We start from the raw sequence: 17,975 nt of genomic DNA on the forward strand, positions 1-17,975 counted from the left end.
GTGGAGGACTTGTCTGGGCGCAGTGTCCTTCCCAGCTGTCCCTGCTGCGGCCCTCACCTAGTGCGTCTGCCTAGCCCTCTTCTTGGACCCCACTTCTCTCTGCAGCAGCGTGAGCCTTGGCTGCAGAGCTGGAGGTGAGCAAACTCGGCAAAGCAAGCAGTGTTCCCTGGAGGGCTGGACAGGTGTGGGGAGAGTAACCTCATGTGTGTGCAGGTACAGGCCACCTGGCAAGCTTGGGTAAGAAGGTCAGTGAGCCCCGGCCTCAGGTGGCAGCCTCCCTCTGGAGGGCCCTGGACACTTGTTGGGGTTGGGGCAGGAACTCTGTTCAGCCTCATGGGCAGTGACGTGGCCCAGACCTGGGATTCTAGGTGGAAGGTGCCTGGTGAAGGGAGGCACCGGCGGTGACTCTGGGAGGCACAGGCCTGCACACAGTCGCTGGGCCGGTGGGGAGGCCTGGCAGTGTCGTCCTGGAGAGTTGGGTTGTCTGGCTCCCGTGGTGTTCTGAAAGTGTCTTCCTAGAGGAGTTGACAGTGAGAGGCGGGACGTGAGGTGCTACTTTCTCAGACAGGAATGGAGGGTCCCCGTGAGGGCGACTCAGTGGACTCAGCCCCGAATCTCGAAAGCCATTTGTCTTTGGTGTGGCGGAGGAAGCCAGGAGTGGCCTTCTGTGGAGGCCTGTGGTCCAGGCCGCCTGGGTGTGCAGGGCAGCCCCGGCAACCTGCTCCCTCCCGTCCCCCATGCCCCGGCAGGGTCCCTGGTGGTCTCGCTAACCCAGCGTGGTCTCTAACGCCTCTTGTCAGCCCGCTGCACCACTGTCCCGGCCGCACGGAGGCCCGTCGGTAGTTCTGTCTAACCCGTGTGTGCTAGTCCAGCGTCCTTCCCTCGATGTGACTCTGAGCGCGGAGACCCCACTCATGATGTTCTGTGTTTCCTCTCAAAAACTGGGTTTCCCTTGAGGAGAATGCAAGTTCTCAGCCCTGGACTTAGCGGTACTTTGTGGACGAGGCAGCTGTCAAGCATGAAAAATTTGTCTGTCTTGTGAACCCAACAAGAGAATGACGATTTTGGTGTTCTCTGTTTCCCAGTGAGAGAGAATTTCTGAATTTACATATAAAGACTACAAAAAAATCCCACGCTTCTCAGCCAGAGTGCCTGGCCTGGCACGGTGCCTTCAAACAGTGCTTGGGTTCTTAAAGACACATTTTAAAATCTGGGTTCGGTTCTAAAATTCAGTGGTTGTGGGAGACCTCCGAAATCCAGTCCTAGATACTCAGAGCTAGTTGCCCCCAGGCCGCTGCCGAGGGTGTATTTTTCCACAAGCGAAGCCCACGTCTGTCTGCCCTCCTCCCGCCCTGTTTTCCTCTATAACGTGGTGTTCTGTGTGTGGCAGGTGGCAGGTTCAAGAAAGAGATTGTCGTTGATGGACAAAGCTATCTGCTGCTGATTAGAGATGAAGGGGGCCCCCCAGAGGCACAGGTGAGTACTGCATGCGCTCCGAAACCAGTTCTGCCTTCTGCTTTCTACGGTTCTGATTCGACAAGCTATTCTAGAAATGAGTCATGCCGTTCCAAAAGAGAGACATCGAAACCCACAAAAGTCAGTCTGTGGGGCCATTTTTTTCACATTCTGTATTTTTAGGAAGGAAGGAAAAGCAAAATCTGCACTGATTTCTCAATTTGGTTGAAATAGCAGCTGGAAGTTCCTGTGGTTTATTTATTTCTTTTTTTCCTGTTAACCGGTTTGATCTCCAGGGCACTGAGGTCGTGTAGGAAGTCATTTGGGTAGACTTGGAGCCAGTCTTCTTTCTGCTGCTGGTAAACCTCGGGAGTTGGGGTCTCCGGCTCTTGGCCAACACAAGTCTCCCCTAAAAACTGGTCTGCAGCATATTGTGATTTTTTTTTTTTTTAAATTCCTAGAAAGATGGGAATCCTGGGAGCAAAGTGGCAAGAGCATGGAAAGCTTCTTTCTTGGGTTTCCTTGTCCACGTGTTGTTCTGCCCACCTCGTAATTTTGCTAGTAAATGCTGGAAAGGAGGCAAGAGCTAGTAACAGCCAGTGACCACGGATGCCCCCTTCGGACATCTTGAACTTACCTCCTTGAGAAGCTGAACATAGAGTTATAAGGATGGTTAAAGTGAGAGATGTTGGACATGGGGGTGGTTGAAGGTCTAGGACCTCACGCAGGGAACACTGTGAGGATGCTGAGGAAATGTCATGGTTACCCTGTCCCATCAGCCCTGGACACCAGTGATTGTGGGGTGCATCCATGTTGAAAGAGAGTGCTGCCAGTTAAACTATGAAACTGCAATAATAAGGCACAATCGGACCACAGAGGTTAAAAATGAAGTTTGCCACCTTAGCATGAGTGAGTGCTCCGTGACAGTGAGGGAACGTCTTGAACACGTGCTGAAGGTGCAGGAGGCTGGGCGCAGCCAGGTTGAGTGCCTGTTTAGGGATCATCAGTGGCTGGCCCGTGTGGCTGCGGCCAGAGCCATCCTGAAGCTTACATGCAGGACCGGACTTTGTCCTTGATGCAGGCTGCCTCCAGCAGCTGGTACGTGGGAGAAAATGGCAGGTGGAGTGTGGAAGTCTCTGGGTTCATGTCCTGCTTTTCCCAGAACATGAATGTTCTTAGAGAACCAACCTTAGCAGTGTGTGAAACCCTGTAGAAATTACAGGAACGCTGCAGAAGCGCTGGCTTAGTGTGCCGAGCTATCCAGAGAAGTCAGCAGAGCCAGACTCGGAAGCTCCCCGGCTGCACCAAGTGCCCTAGGCCAGGCCACACTGGGAGGGTGCGCTAGCCAGGTCCTGGGTGCACTGGCCCAGTGTGGAGTGAGCCACAGCACCTATTACTGGGGATGCCTTTTCCCTAAGAAGCTCCTGAGGGGCCGGGGGTGTAGCTCAGGGTGGAGTGTGTAGCTCAGGGTGGAGTGTGTCTTGGCACTCCCAAGGTCCTGGGTTCAATCCCTACACCAAAGTCCAAAATAAAAATAGAAGCCTTTTTCTCCTGTGCTTTTATTCTGAAGCCCACGCCTGTTGCTTCCATATCCCCCGACCCCCTGCAAGCCGGAGAAATCCCAGCATTTTGTCTCAAGTGGAATTTTTCCTGAGAGGTCTTTGCTCCAACCTCCTTGGAAAATGCATCTTTTATGTAGTTTAGAATGCCATTTGTTGTAACAGTAGTCTCCTTCCTCAGTCACACAGTCAGCTGAGGAATTGCTTTAAGGGAAGCAGTGGAGACGATGGCACAAGCCGCTGCCTTCTCTGTTTCCTCTTGTGCCTCTGCAGGCTCACTGTCACCTTGTCACCTGGGGTGCCTGCACTCCTCACGGTGGTATCCTGGAATCACTGAGGCCAGCTGGGGGCCCCCAGGCTGGGGCCAGGATGTGGGGTTGAGGTGTGTACCCGGGGCTTCCTGCAGCCCCACCAAGCTGGGGTAGGGCTAGGACCCCCGGGAGGTCTCCTTGGCCTCCGACTAGGAAGGGGTTGAAGTTTCCCCGAGAACAAGACGCTTTCTCCAGGATTAAGTAAAGATCTCCATTAGGGGAGTATCAAGTATCAGCTGAATGCAGGAAAAACCAGGGTGAAAGGGAGCCGTGGGTCCCTCCCTGGCGATTGCTAGCCGAGGGCTTCTCACAGATGTGTAATGGTTAACTTAGAGGGTGCTGGCCGAGTTGGTCGCAGCAGACCTTCACCACATGAAGGCCCTTCCTGATAGATGGGTGGCTGGTGTGGGCAGTGGGGCGCTGGGGGACTCCTGGGCATGCCGTGGGCTGGAGGAGGCGCTCCCTCTCAGCGCGGCAGCCTATCCAGGTGCCCTGGAGGGACTGAAGAGGAGAGCCAGTGCAGGACACAGCCTGGGGCCACCCTCGGTGCCCATCTCCAGGCCCAGGAGGCCAGGCAGGTGGTCTAGTCATCCAAGTGCAGGGCTGCACTTGCTGGGCCGGGCAGAGGATGGGCATCCAGGCCTTGGAATCCACGGGGCGGTGGTGCAGTTGTGTCCCACGTGGGGTCTGGTGGGAAGAGGACCAGGGTCCCACTCCTGGGGAAGCAGGGAGGCTCTGCACTTAGAAGGACGAAGAGGTGCCTAATGATGAAGTCACCCCAGGCATCCGGACGTCCTGCAGTTCCAGGCCTGCCCCTGGGCTCTGGACGGCCCAGCGCTGCGCGCCCTCTCCCCTCACGAGCCCCCCAGCTCCTGCTCTCACCCGCTCTCTCCGCAGTTCGCTATGTGGGTGGACGCTGTCATATTTGTCTTCAGCCTGGAGGACGAGATCAGTTTCCAGACCGTGTACCACTACTACAGCCGGATGGCCAACTACCGCAACACCAGCGAGGTGCCGCTCGTGCTGGTGGGGACCCAGGGTGAGTGCCCCGCACGGCTAGCCGAGGTTCCCTGGCTTACACCTGCCATGTGGTGTGCAGGGCTCTGAAAGTGGGCCGAGGAGGAAAGGGCGCTGGGACTGAGTGCACGCAGGTCCCCTGATGTGCACCTGTCGCTCCTGATGTGATTCTGTGGAGACGCTTGTCAGCAGGCTCAGAGGAACAACACACAGACAACACACATCCCAGATGTACACACAGCACATCTACATGTACAACACAGATACACAGCATACCCACAGTATAGACACACACGCAACACGCCTATGCACACACACATGACATATAGTGCACACAGATTACATAGATATAGACACAGTGTGCAACACAGACGTACCCAAAATACACAATACAGCCACACAGTTGACATACAACCCATCCATACTGGTACATAAACAGCACGTACAACGCAGGTGGGGACCCAGAGTGTGTGCCCCGCATGGGCCTACAGCACACACAAAGCATACGACGTTCACTCAGCACAGATATATGTACAACACACGCTAGACACAACAGATATACCTGTAACCCAGAGAAGCACACATCACATGCAGAGAACAGACATACTACACAGAACATGGATCTATACTACACACAACATAAGCAACACACTCATCACGTACACACATCCTGAGTGCTTTAGAAAACATCCGTTTTATCTTGCCTTCTATATTATATTTTAATTCCTTGTTGTATAAATTAATTTATAAGCAGACCCTACCTTATAAAAACAAGCCTGTTTTGGCTCTCAGCGCACCTTTAAAGTGATACTTGACTTCTGACACCTGGCTACCAGTGTCCCATGGTCTGCGTCTTGTTTTTGACACCTTGTGGTCCTGCAGTGTGGGGCCACTGGGGGCCTGCTGCTTATGTCCTTAGTCTCTTGGAGAAGGGGCCATTGCGTGGACTCACACACGGCGCCCTTGCTCCTGATCACAGACGCTGTGTTGCTCTGGGGTCCGAGTGAGGCGGCCCGTGGCTTCTTTTTACCCATTAGATGAAGCTCACTCTAAACGGCTTTGTCAGACACACAGAGGATTTTAAAAGTGCTCACGCCAAGTAGCTCGAATCCCCTTCCTTTGTGGTGTGTGGCCTGCTGTTGGCAGTGCCTTTGGAACCAGCGGGTACATGTGCCTTCACGCACCGATGTCGGGCTCCAGTTGGGCAGCACCAGTGTGACCGTTCAGGAACATGCTGTGTGCTTCCCTGGGTGAGGTGTGAGAGCGAGCTCAGCAGTGCCCCGACCCACGTCTTCTCGCCAGGTCACGGTGAAGGGCATGTGAGTGTCGTGCCCTAAGCCCAGGGCACTTCTCAGGGTGCTCGTGAGAAAGGTCAGAGTTGGCACTTGTAATGGCCAGAGGGCTCATTAGTGAAACCTTCAGAGCAAGAGGCTGTTTGGGCCTAAAACCAGATGGAAGAGCTTCTTCATGCCTGCAGCACCCTCTAGTGGTCCCTGGGAGACAAGGACACGCCTGGAAGAAGCCCTGGGTTCTGTTTTTATTGGTGTGTGGGTGTCACTGTGGCATAGCCGCCCATGCATCTAGCAGAGTTGGGTCACTCTTACAGCCCAGCACCTTCCCTGTCCCCAGGCCCCCTCCCACTTGGCCCCTTTCTGTGTCCCAGGGGTCTCCCTCTGCTGTCTGGGCCTCCCCGCCTGTGCCTTCCGCAGCTCTGGGTTCTTAGCAGCTGCTCATCCCTCTCTGGGTTCCAAATCCACGACTCAACCAACTGTGGATTGAAGTTATTTTTTTGAAATGTCATCTGTCCTGGACACATGCAGACTTACCTTGTCACTGTGCCCTCAACCCCTCAGTGTAGCAGCTGTTTCTGTGGCACTCACGAGTTCTTTGGGCACCTCGAGTTCTCCAGGGACGACCAGAGGCATGCGGGAGGGTGCCTGGGCTCTGCATGGGTGCTGCGCTGTGTCGGTGAAGGCCCAGGGCACTGGTGAGTGTTGGCGTCCTGGGAGGTCCGGGAACCTAGCCGGTGGCCACCGAGGGATGACGGCGTGCAGTGCTGGCATATCCGAGGTCCTGACCTGGGTGAAGTGGTGCCCGTTTCAAGGAGGCTCTGCGTAAAGCTACCTGGCAGGGGAGGAGAGGAGCTGCTCCCGAGGCTCGCCACGGTGTGTCTGAGCAGTCACTGGAGGCCACTCAGTTTGGGGAGGCTTGGGTTTAGGACTCAGCTGCCTCCTGGCTGCAGGTTTGAGGCACGTAGGTTCCCAGGCTGGGCTGGAAGGCTCGGAGTCGGGGTGTGTGTCCTTTGCACACAAACCAGTGTTTCTGCTGGTGGAGTGAAATAGAGTGAAGTGAGACGCAGGTTTTGGGGACACACACCCTTCAGCATGATCTGCCATGACCCAGTGGCCTGAAACACGGCTTGTCAGGGCTCTGGAAGGGTAGACAGGAATTCATGGAGGGCACTCGGTGTGCCAGTGGGCACATGATGAGTGTCTGACAGTGGCTGCTGCTGTTCCTTGTATTTCAACGTACGGCTGGCTTAGTGGGGCCCTGCTTGGGCTTGCAGAAGCTCATCCCTCTCTGCCCCTATGCCTGGGGATAAGTCTGTTCCTCTGAGCTGCCTTCCCTAGCTGAGAAGGGATCATCTGTGCCTCACCCAGGTCATCTGGGTTCGAGGAGGTGGCTGAAGACAGCCACCAGAGACTGAAGCAGCTCTCATGAAGCAGACGTCCTGGGCTTGAAGCCACAGGTGGGCACCGAGCTGAGGAGCCTTGTCAGGGGTGACCCTCTGGAGTGGAGCTTGGGCACTCAAGAGGCTCCTGTCACACTTTAGCTCTGTTCTCCTTAGCCCAGCCACACCCCAGATGTACAGAAAAGTTAGGGCCGTGGCTCACCTAAGGCCCTCTGCTTCTTCACCCACCTCACCAATGGCCAGCACCTGGGGCCTGGGTGAAAGAGGCTGGGGCGAGCGCGGGCTCCCAAGGCTGCTGTGCACCCCAGTCTCTGAGGCCTGTGCATTCGCAGTGCTGTGCAAGAGACCAAACGGGAAAGGTGGTGCACGAGGGCCCGAAGCTTCCGCCCTGCAGGTTGGGGTAGGTGGCTTCAGAGGTGGGGATTCCGGGCGGGGAAGGAACCCAGGAAGAACTCTGCTCATTGGCCCAGGCTGCGAGGTCTGGGAGGTCCAGGGGGACGGGCACTGGGCATGGGAGGTGAGGAACTGTGTGTGCACGGGGCCGTGGCTGAGCCAGGGCTGCCGGATGCTTATTAAGCAGAACGTGTTTTAAAGGCTTGCTGATTAGATGGACAGGAGGAGGGAGCCAGGTCTGTGCAAAGCTGCAGGGTTAAAGTGGAATGAGAACCAGCCGTGGAGTGTGGTCGAGAGGTCACAGGTGGGCTTGGTGCACCTGTATGGGCAGGTGACAGGGAGGTGGAGCCGGTCCTTCACCCAGGACTAGGGGCTATGGAATGCTGGGGCCCAGCATGGGATCCTGGATGGGTGCTCTGGGACCTCACCTCAAGTTGCAGTTTCTAACTTTCCCCCCATTTTCCTTACACATTGTGCAATGCAAGTCAAATTTTCTAGTCTATAAGACAAGAAGATAGGTGGAGGTGTCCTGTTACTCCACGCCCAACACCTGGGGAATGTCAGGGAGCGGCTCTGTTGAGCCTCGTCCTGACTCATGCTCTGGTGTTTACCTACCAAGGTCAGGTCAAACTTATTCCACAGGACTAAAGAGTAAAATAGGGACAAAGGAGAGAGAGGGGGGAAATGGATGACCTGCTTCCTCTCCATGTCTTGTTCTTAACACTTCACATGCACTTTCCACACCAAGCAGACAGGACTCCAGCTTTGGTAGGGCTTGTGCTGTGGTTGCTCTGCTGGTTGACAACCCCCTGGTGGCTTTGCATAGAGTGCTCAGTTGCTTTCCTTAGCATAAGAGCATGCAACCCCCGAAAAAGTGCAGGTTACCTAACTGTCTCTGACACAGAGGAGTCACCTCTATGCGCACTCAGGGGCCCGGAGCATGCGGACCCTGCTGGGTGCCAGGCGTGATGGCAGGGATGAAGAAAACAGGTGTTTCTTAGGAGAGGGGGCGCTGGAGCCGACAGCTCTGTTTGCTGCTCAGCCCCCACCCCAAATCCCCCAGGAGCTGATGCCGCAGGTACCCTCCAACTCTCTGTGACCCTGAGTGGCTCACACCACCTTACATTGCTCCCCACTTCCGAGCCTGAGAGCCAGACCTCAAGGCAGCCCGCAGGCCCTGCTGCCCCCCTCCGCCCCCACCCTGCACCTCCCTGGGCGTGTGGGTGCTCTCCCTCCACGGGTGTCGGGCACCCGCCTCCGCCAGGTGTGCCTTCCTAGTGGCTTCATTAGAATCACAGGGCTGGGCTGGGCTGTGGCTCGGTGGCCGAGCACTTGCCTAGCTCGTGTGAGGCATGGGTTCGATTTTCAGCACCACAGATAAATAAAACAAAGGTTCCTCAACAACTAAAAAGAATTAAACCAACCAACCAACCCCAGGGGCTCCTGAACTGCCTCAGGTGGCCTCAGGTGGCCCCCACGGCAGCCATTACACCCCTAGTCATCCCTGCTTCTGGCCATCTAGAATGTTGCTGCGTGAACACACAGAGTCTCCATGGTAGAGCAGGTCCAGGCACCTAGCAGGGGCCAGTGGACACTGACCCAGTGGGAGAGTGGTCGAAGGGCCACCCCCGGAGCAGGAGCATTGTTCGTGGACGCTGTCACATGGAAGGTGACATGGCCTCTGGGTCCTCGGTGTGTTCCTCTGGAGCTGTTCGTCCTTCTTGCACCTACCTCCTGCCGTTCTGGACCGGGTTCTGTTCCCGCGTAGCAGCTCTCCTGTAGCACCAGCTCCTAGCCAGGGTGACGGGCGCGCTGGGGTTCGAGCTGATACTTTGGGGTAAACTGTTTTCAAAACGCAGGTTCTTGGTCGGTGTGCTTTGAGCCATGCGGGCACCTGAAGTCACAGACCCGCCACCATCCGTGTACATTGTCACTGTGCTGTCACTCTCTGGTCTTCTGTTCCAGATGCCATCAGTTCCACGAACCCGCGGGTCATCGATGACGCCAGAGCGCGGAAGCTCTCCAACGACCTCAAGAGGTGCACATACTACGAGACGTGTGCCACCTACGGGCTCAACGTGGAGCGGGTCTTTCAGGACGGTAAGTGCCACCGAGACTCTGGTAGCTCTGCGACCCAGGTGCCACTCCAGAACAGGCTGTGCCCATCAGTGGTGACAGGCCCAGCAAGGGGACAGAGGAGACTGCCCTTCTGTTCCGCTGTCAGTGGTGTGCTCAGGAGCAAGAGGAAGTCACCTGCCTGAAGACGGCCCTGGGGTGGGTTCTGTGTCGCCTTCTCGCCCTCCTGGGTGGGCGAACCTCTGCTGGCTGGTAGCAGTTCCCGGGCTCCGTCAGCCTGCGACGGGCCGATTTCCCCTGTGAGCGCTCCTTGTGCCTCCAGGCCTGTCTTTAGGGAAGGGCTTAAATTGGGCTTTCAGAAACCTAAGCTGAGAGAAGAGTCAGGTTTGGGCCACTCAGGGCCTGCCCAAGGTCCAGCACTTAGACCCGTGGACGCCATTGCATTTGATTTTTGATCTCCCACTTGCAGGGGCAGCCACAAGTCAGATGGGAATATCCCAGAGGAGCTTTGGGTTCTCCCAGGGGTCACACTCATGTGCACAAGGGGGTGCCAGGTGTCAGTTATGAGCTGGAGTGTGACATGGGGTGGTCTCCGGCTCTGGGGTCAGAAGGTCTGGGGAAGGTTCTCATGGAGTTACGGTCTTGAGGAGGGTGCCCTGGGCCGGGGTTCCATTTCAGTCCTGGGCCCCCCACTCCTGGTTTAAACCTACAGAGGCAGAAACATGTCTGTACCCCCTGTTCTGGTGTGACGGGATTGTCACAGAGTGGGCCAGCCAGGCCTGGACCCTTGAGGGCCTCCTGGGCTGTGCAGAGGTTATCGGGGCCTGTTGACCCTGTCAGCACTGGCACAGTGTCTGCACTGGTCCTCTGGCCCCAGAGTGGGCTTCCGGGCCTGCTCGGCTCTCCAGCTCCGTTGCGGGTGAGCCGAAGGAGTGCCACACTTCCCTGCTGCAGCAAGGCAGCGCCTCAGCTTCGTGCCCCCCCCCAATACACACATACACACACACTCATTGCAGCCAGGCTCCTCTCCAGCTCCGCCTCTCACCTCCTTTTTAGCACCTTGGTCCCATTGCACCCTTCCTGGCTCACTGTTCCTCATCACCTCTCCCAGTGCCCATTCTGAAGAAGCTGGACTCCCCTGAGAAGGAGCTCAGAGCCCCTGGGGTCCCACTGTCCTCCCCTGCCCACTCTGCAGCCGGCCCTGCCAGGAATGTGTCCTGTGGGCCGCAGCCTTTGTGTGAAGCCCTCACAGCCCCAAGTCACTTGGTGTTTGCGGCTCCACGAACCTTAGAGGACTGGGAAGAACCACCAAGGGAGTCCTGGGCTCCCGAGAGGTGTCTCCGACAGGGTTTGGTTACTGTCTGAGCTCATGTGGTGTGTGGAGAGGAAGAGCCCAGAGCTGCGCCTGGCTGGCCACTCTGCGTGGGCTTTCTTGATGCGCAGCCATGCCCATCTGGGGCTCAGCAGGCTTGGTGGGCTCAGCCCCCTCGGCCTGCAACAGAGCGCCAAGTGGTGCAGCAGACCTTCTGCAGGTCTGGTCCCTGGCGCAGGTGATCAGAGCTGACTTGTGGGTCAGTTTATTCTCTCCTATGATCACTTCTTACGTTTATTGTGGTTATCAATGTGAATTTTCCTTGATTTCCTTAAGTATCATAAAGTTAATTCCAGGGAACAGTGAGATGACAGGGCTTCCCCACCAAACACCGTGTCTTGGTCCATTCTGGCTGCTGTAGCAGATGACCATGGACTGAGGTCTGAAACCACAAAGATCTCTCTCAGGTCTGGAAGCTGGACGTCCGAGGTGGAGGTGCGGCTGATCTGGGGCAGGGGAGGGCTCTCTTTCTGGCTTGTAGGTGGCCCTCTAGTGTCCTCACAGAGAGCAGTGAGAGGTGGCAAGCTCGCTGCCATCCCCACTTGCACACTCCTTCCACCCACGAGGGCTCCACCCTCAAGCCCTGACCACCTCCCAGAGGCCCACTGCTGGCCCCCATGCTGGGGCCAGGGTTCTAGCATGACAGTTTTGGGGGATGCAGACCTGAAGGCCACAGCACCCCAGAATGCTGGGGCCTGCCTGGCAGTTGCCTGGACAGGAAGCACTTCACTGGCATCTTCAGGTAGGGTGCTGGCCGGGGGTAGAGGAGAGTTCCAAAGGCCAGTTGTCAAGACAAAGGAAAGCGTCCCTACCACCCATCATTCCCAGAGACCCTCGAGTCACGCTGTGCTCGGGGGCCCATGCTGTTGTCTGGCCACATCCCTGGCGGCCCTTTTTTATTTTTTATTCAGGGTCTCACTGAATTGCCGAGGCTGGCCTTGAACTTGCCATGCTCCTACCTCAGCCTCCCGCGTGGCTGGGATCTTGGGCATGTGCCACGGTGCCTGGCAGCGGTGCTGTTTTGTGTATGGGTTGTTCTATCACACACCCCGGCGTCAGTTGTGTGTAGAACTTAATACTGGGTGAGTACTCTGAAGATTGTGAACACTGGTGAAATCTCAGTTCCGAGCGCTTGTTGCCCATCGCTGTGCCAAGACATGCTCTGCTGCAACTTTAGCGCTCACCTTCCTCAGCTCATGTCCACGGGGCAGTGGGAGCACCCAGGTGCAGTCTTGCGCTGACCACTGTTGTTGCGCCAGGTCCTGATCCATGTGAAAGGCGCAGTACAGTGGTCATCGGATGGCTTCATGGTCTCCATGGCCAGTCCTAGTGGTCTCCTACAGGAAGCCTTTCCTCCCAGGGTGGAAGAGTTGCTCGGGTCAGAAGAGCACTGGGATCTGGGTCACCAGGGTGAGAAGTGTTCTGTGTGCCCGTTGCCAGTGCCCGTTTCACACTCACCAGGGGTTCCTTTGACAGGCAGGTGTGCATCCTGTGGTGCATGGCACATATCAGAAGGTCCCCATTCTGGAAAGGTCTGTGCCAATCTGGCAACCCTTCGCCCCAGCTGGTTATGATCATGCTGTGATTGCCATTCTGGAAAAGCAGTCTTTCAGCAGCCTTCCATTGGATTTGGCCCCTGCCTGGTGATCCGTATGCTGATAGAGAGCCCAAGCCCGAGAGGGTGCAGGACACTCCTGAGACTATGGGACAAGTTGGGGCTTTGGTTTTCTGTCCTTCCTTTGGTCACAGAGATTGGGATCCTAGCACACAAAGGGTTCTGCTTCACACTCAGTATCCGCAGCTGCTCAGACCTCATTATAGGAGCGTCCAGAACCAAGGTGGCTGCACCAACAAGCCTGTTTGTGCAACCTAATTGCATGTGCTAGAGCATCATTAAGAGCAGCCATTGTGTGGGGTCAGGACTGGGTGCTGCTGACGCCTCAGTCCTTTGTTCCCACTTTGTGTCACTTAGGCCTGCTGTGATCTTCACAGGACCTCCTGGTTCTCACTGGGATGGTGGCCCATTGTAGTGTTTGTTTTTGTTGCTATTGTTTTGCTCCTTTATTATGGGAAAAGTTAAATTAGAATGCATGTGTGTTACAACCTTATTTCAAAAATAAGATTTTCTTCCGTGAGTTCAAAGCAAAAAGCAAGGTGCTAAGCAACTCAGTGAGACCCTGTCTCTAAATAAAAAAACACAAAATAGGGCTGGGGATGTGGCTCAGTGGTCAGTACCCCTGAATTCAATCTCCAGTACCTGCCCCCACAAATTTTTTTTTTTTTTTTACCTTTGAAAACATGCCACTCATGAGTGCGTGTGTGGCCTTTAGTACAGTGAGGCGGGCTAGTGCATCACTAAGCAGCTGTTAGCCGTCCTTTATCATGTCTGATGACTCATGTTTGAGTGGCTGTTAAGGGCTTCCCGGGTAGGAGAATAGCTCTTTCACCAGGCCCATTTTGCAGCTGGTAGCTGCCTTGAGGCATTGGCTTCCCCCAGGCACACAGTGTGGCTTCCCCCAGGCACGCAGTGTGGCCTATAATGGGAGTCAGCATTTTGGGCTTTGCCTGCGCCCTTCACTGTCCACCCATGTCCATCACTGGCCATGCCCTCTCTGTCCAGCACACTCACTGCCCGCTCTGCATGGAAAAGTCGTGTCTCTGAGACTTCCCAGGACAGGTGGGTGGGTGCCTTTTTTTAGGACCCTGTGAACCGGGTCGCCTGGGTCACACCTTGTCAGAGGGCTTTCTAAAATGAAGGTGGCCTGAAGAAAGGCACTGCTCCATGTGAGGCTCAGTAGTGCCCGGGGGTGACGTCGAGTTGGCGGGGGAAAGGGTACGTTCCGGACCCTGGACCCTAACGTTGAGATGGCGCTCGTCCTGCTTTGAGGGCCGCCCTGCTGTGGTCATCCATGGGCTGCCACCACTGGTGTCCCATCAGGGCCGGTAGCTCCTCACAGGGTGGAACCCAGTGGGAGTTGGAACCTGCGAGACGCCACGCCTGCCCCCGGCCCCCCATCTCCGCCCAGTTGCGGGGGCCTTGCCTGGTGTGGGCAGGTGCCTGTGGGCCTCTGTGCCGTCACCCTCCTGTCCGTCGGGGGTGCCTGCGTGTGTAGAGTGACGGCTTTTAGAAAATGTGGCGTTGCCCATGCTCCTGGTGCGTCTTCAAGCCCGGTTAATTTGAAGGACGTCTCATATAACAGGGTTCAAACAGACTGAAGCGCCAGCGACAGAACCCCCTTCTGTGTGGCAAACCACGTGTTAAGAAGGTTTTCATTAGTGTTTTTTGAGGAAAGTTCGGGCTCAGAATTCCTCCCCGTTGCGTGGCTGTGCAGCACGTTTACCCGCGAGCCAGGCCCCGGCTCGGAGCCCCAGGAACGCTGCGTGTGTTAGGATGGAAGTGGGCTCCAGGCTGCACCAGGTCCCCAGGACTCGCTCGCGCCTCTGAGGTGAAAACTCCGGTGCTGTGAGGAGGGTTCCTCTGGTCACTTCCCATTGCCCCCTGAGCTCCGCCATCTCCTTCAAGTGGCCCCTTCCCCCTCTGCTCTGTTGGCTGCTCAGTGGACCCAGAGGCCAGGCTTTTCTTTTTTAATATTTATTCTTTATTTATAGGTGGACCCAGTGTTTTAATTTTGTGTGGTGCTGAGGGTCAGACCCTGTCCCTCACACATGGTAGGCCAGCTCTGCCTCTGAGCCGCCACCCCAGCCCGAGGCCAGGCTTCTAAGGAGGAATTCTTTCCTCCTCAGCAGTTGATCACCACCTGCCCAGGGTCTGGGTGGGATTGTCCTCACCAGCAGGGAGACCCAGACCCACCCGTGGCAGCTGCTGCCCTCAGGGTGATCGGGGGAGCTCCGAGGGTGTGGGGAAGGGGTTGACTCTGCTGTTGTTGGTCTTCACGTACTTCAGGTGCCCAGGGGTCAAGACTGGGGGACGGGGTGCGCCCTGGAGGGTCAGTGGAGAGGATGCTTTGCCCTCACGCACATCCTGGCCACCAGGCAACAGCAACCCCGGTCCCGGGCCTCACACCAGGTGGGGCCTCGCCACTGGCCCACAGCAGTGAGGTCCGGGGACTGGAGCCTGCCAAGCTGTGAGCCAAATGCACTTTTTCTCTTTATCAGTTGATGGTGAGGCATTTGTTCCAGTGACGGGAAGCCCGTTGACCCATCCTCTCCACGTCTCACTTCAGGTCACTGTCGTGATGCAGAATCAGGAGCAGGGAGCAGGCACCTCGTGGTGTGGGAATGGGGCTCTGGTCTGCTCTGGCCCTTTCCACCCCCGTCTGGAATCTCTCCAGCTGTGCACCTCTGTGGAAACGCAGAATGTGCATCGACGCTCACGTGTGCACGGAAGTGCCCGAAAGCTCACATGTGCACGGAAGTGCCCAAATTAACTCTCCCGCTGCCAGAGTTAGGTCATTAAGCAACGATTAGTAAATGCTCTCTGTTTTGATTTCCATGTTAAGACTCGTCTCTTTGGCTCACAGAATTAATTTTATCAATGACATAGAAAATGGTTATTATAACGCGCCTGCACGCGCATCATAACTGTGTTGCCCCAGGATTCTTCCCTAATGGCTTCAGCCAGCTTGAATTAGCTTGATGTATCATTAATGCATACAAATGGCTTTTATTTTTGTTCATAATCTGTTCATAATGCCACGGCATTCTGTTCTTTCTAATGTTTTTAACATGATTAAGTGCTGATGTACGTTTTGACCTACTTAGCCCTCCACAGAGTCTCTGATCAAAAGCTTAGGGGCGTGGGGAGTTTTCTCCCAGCTTCTTGGAAGCCCATGGTTGGTGACATTCTTTCCTTAAGGAGTACGGATCCATCCTTTTGCCATTCACTGAGGAGTACCTGCAAAGGTTGAGGTCCGCAGCCCTGAACTTGTTCAGTTCATGAGAGAGTGGTCAGCACCTGCAGAGAGGTGGCCCTTGTGAGTTTGAAGTCCTCTGACAGAATCTCTTGTGTGGTTCTCGGGGGGAGCCTGGCCCCAGTACAGTGAGGGTCAGGCTGGGGGAAATGGTCAGTGTCCCTAAGGCAGGGTCTGGAATCTGGGGTGCTCGGCACGTCCAGACCGGAGCTGCTGAGGTGTGCTGCAGGTCAGAACACCTGTTAGCCGGGGCCCTGGTGCAGGCAGCACACAGTGAAGGTGGACTGACCTGTCTGACAGAGGAATGCCTCGGGGAAACTTGGAGGAGCAAGTGAGGTCCTGGGACGTCATCCCAGGGAGGAGAGCGGGCAAAGACGCCTGTCCAGGCCAGGTGCGCAGGCGCTTTCTGCATGGCCTCTTCCCTGACAGCCGGTCTCCCTCCCACCTGTTCCTTAGGGACCTCTCTACAGGTGAGATGGCCCAGTTGGTCAGGGACTTGTGCAGTGTTAAGGCTTTTTTGATCCCCGGTGTCCAGCAGCCATCGAGGGCCTGTCCCGTTCAGGTGCCCTCCTGCAGCCATCCTTCCCTGCACCAGGCCCACACTGGATTTTAGTTTAAAGCCCTTATTGGTTTATAAATGAAGGAAAACATCTGTAGGCTTCTCTTAACGTGGAAACAAGCTCACCCCCTCGGCCAGTTGTCACAGTGACAGACACCGTCTGCTGGGGAAAGGCCTGGGCCCAGAGGTGGCACAGGAGGCCAGGCTGTCCTTGCTGTACCTGCAGGGGGCCTTGCGTTCCTCAGGTGGTCTGCCGAGGCTGACAGGGCGTGGCTCCTGGGCACAGATGGCACAGAGCCGGCCCAGAGGTCTGTGTGGGGCTGGGAGCTTTGGAGGCGAGCGGCAATAGAGGAAGCGGGGCCCTCCCTGGCTCCTCCGGCTCCTCTGAGGGGGTCTTGCTGATGTGCTGCCTTGTCTAGCTCACGGTAGACACCTGGGGTGGAGAACACTCTGGGGGCATCAGAGGGAAGCGAGACCCAGTTCCCTGGGTTTGGTCCTCCCCTGGCCCTGCAGCTCCTGGCTCTGAAGGCTCCGAACTGCCCAGAGGAGGGCCAGGGTGCTGTGGTTACGAAGCACATTCTGGTGGCCACAGCCACAAATGTGGGATGTTTTGTTTCCATAATGTCCATCTGGACAGGCTTTGGGTGGGGCCTGACCCATCACCCAGGCCGGTGACTCCCAGCCTCCTGAAGCACACCCCCATTGGTGAGCGTGACATCTCGCCAGGTTAGTCCGCGTCTGGAGTGCCAGCACTGGGATGTCTCCCCGGGAGTCCCTGCCGTGAAAAGTGCAGGTTGAGAGCCAAATGGGCCTCTTTAGTGCTCTGTCCTTCCCCCGCTGTCCAGAGACCCCTCCCAGGACGGACATGGTGGGAGCACATGGGCACTGCTCTGCTTCCCAACTCTGGCAGCTGCCCCAGGACCAGTATAGCAGAAGCTGCCCACAAGGCTGGACCCCTCGGTGGGAATGTGTGCCTGCAAGCTTGTGCTCAGACACATGCCCAGTAGTCTAGAAGAAGAGCACTCCAGCAGGTTTGCCAAGGGGTCGCCTGGCTTCCTGCTGCAGTGTCAGCCAGGGTGGGGCAGACACAGCCGAGCCTCTGGTCCTCAGCGCTGCCTGCGTAGGCTGTGTGACTCCCCCGAGGAGAGCCCCGCAGCCCCTGGCCTGGCCCATGTCTGCTTCTGCAGGAGAGGCTGCCTGCACTCCCAAGTACAGCTGTGGTTCAAGGTGGACGTTGTGGTCTATGAATTTCAGAACTTTAGGAAAATCCCTCATATTTAATTTTGTAGGTCAACTGTAAGAGAAAATATTGGCCACCAGCACAGTTACCTGGAAGCTAGGGAGCAAGACTCTGCTAGTAACTGATAAGTGGGTAGTGCCTGCATTTAAATTTGATCCCTGCCTCACCTGCAGATTGGCAGGACTTTAGAGTTGAAGGACTTGCAGCCGCCTTCTCCTGTGAGACTGTCCCGGTCTGCTTCTGTGGTAGCAAAGCAGAGGCTAGGGTTTAGGTCTGTATCTCCTGGTTGAACAGTTTGGCCTGTTTATAAATGTTACATGTAAAAGCCTTGATGACCATTTCTTTTTGCGGTTCTGGGGATTGAGCCTAGAGCCTCACACATGCTGGGCTAGCTCTCTACCCAGCTCACCCCTCCCTTGACCACATTTTA

At 56.2% G+C, this 17,975-nt stretch overlaps 1 protein-coding gene across 9 annotated transcripts in view; it reads left to right on the forward strand.

The window, feature by feature from the left end:
* Agap1 (ArfGAP with GTPase domain, ankyrin repeat and PH domain 1) overlaps positions 1-17,975 on the forward strand; it is a 476,885-nt gene that overhangs the window by 181,350 nt on the left and 277,560 nt on the right. For all 9 annotated transcript variants that reach the window (XM_026396066.2, XM_026396067.2, XM_026396069.2 and 6 more), the window contains 3 exons: positions 1,391-1,476; positions 4,223-4,364; positions 9,393-9,527. In XM_026396066.2, coding sequence (XP_026251851.1) covers positions 1,391-1,476; positions 4,223-4,364; positions 9,393-9,527 — 363 coding nt within the window. The remainder of the gene's footprint in view (positions 1-1,390; positions 1,477-4,222; positions 4,365-9,392; positions 9,528-17,975) is intronic.

Source organism: Urocitellus parryii, chromosome 1, assembly GCF_045843805.1.
Source record: "Urocitellus parryii isolate mUroPar1 chromosome 1, mUroPar1.hap1, whole genome shotgun sequence".
Classification (NCBI taxonomy): Eukaryota; Metazoa; Chordata; class Mammalia; order Rodentia; family Sciuridae; genus Urocitellus; species Urocitellus parryii.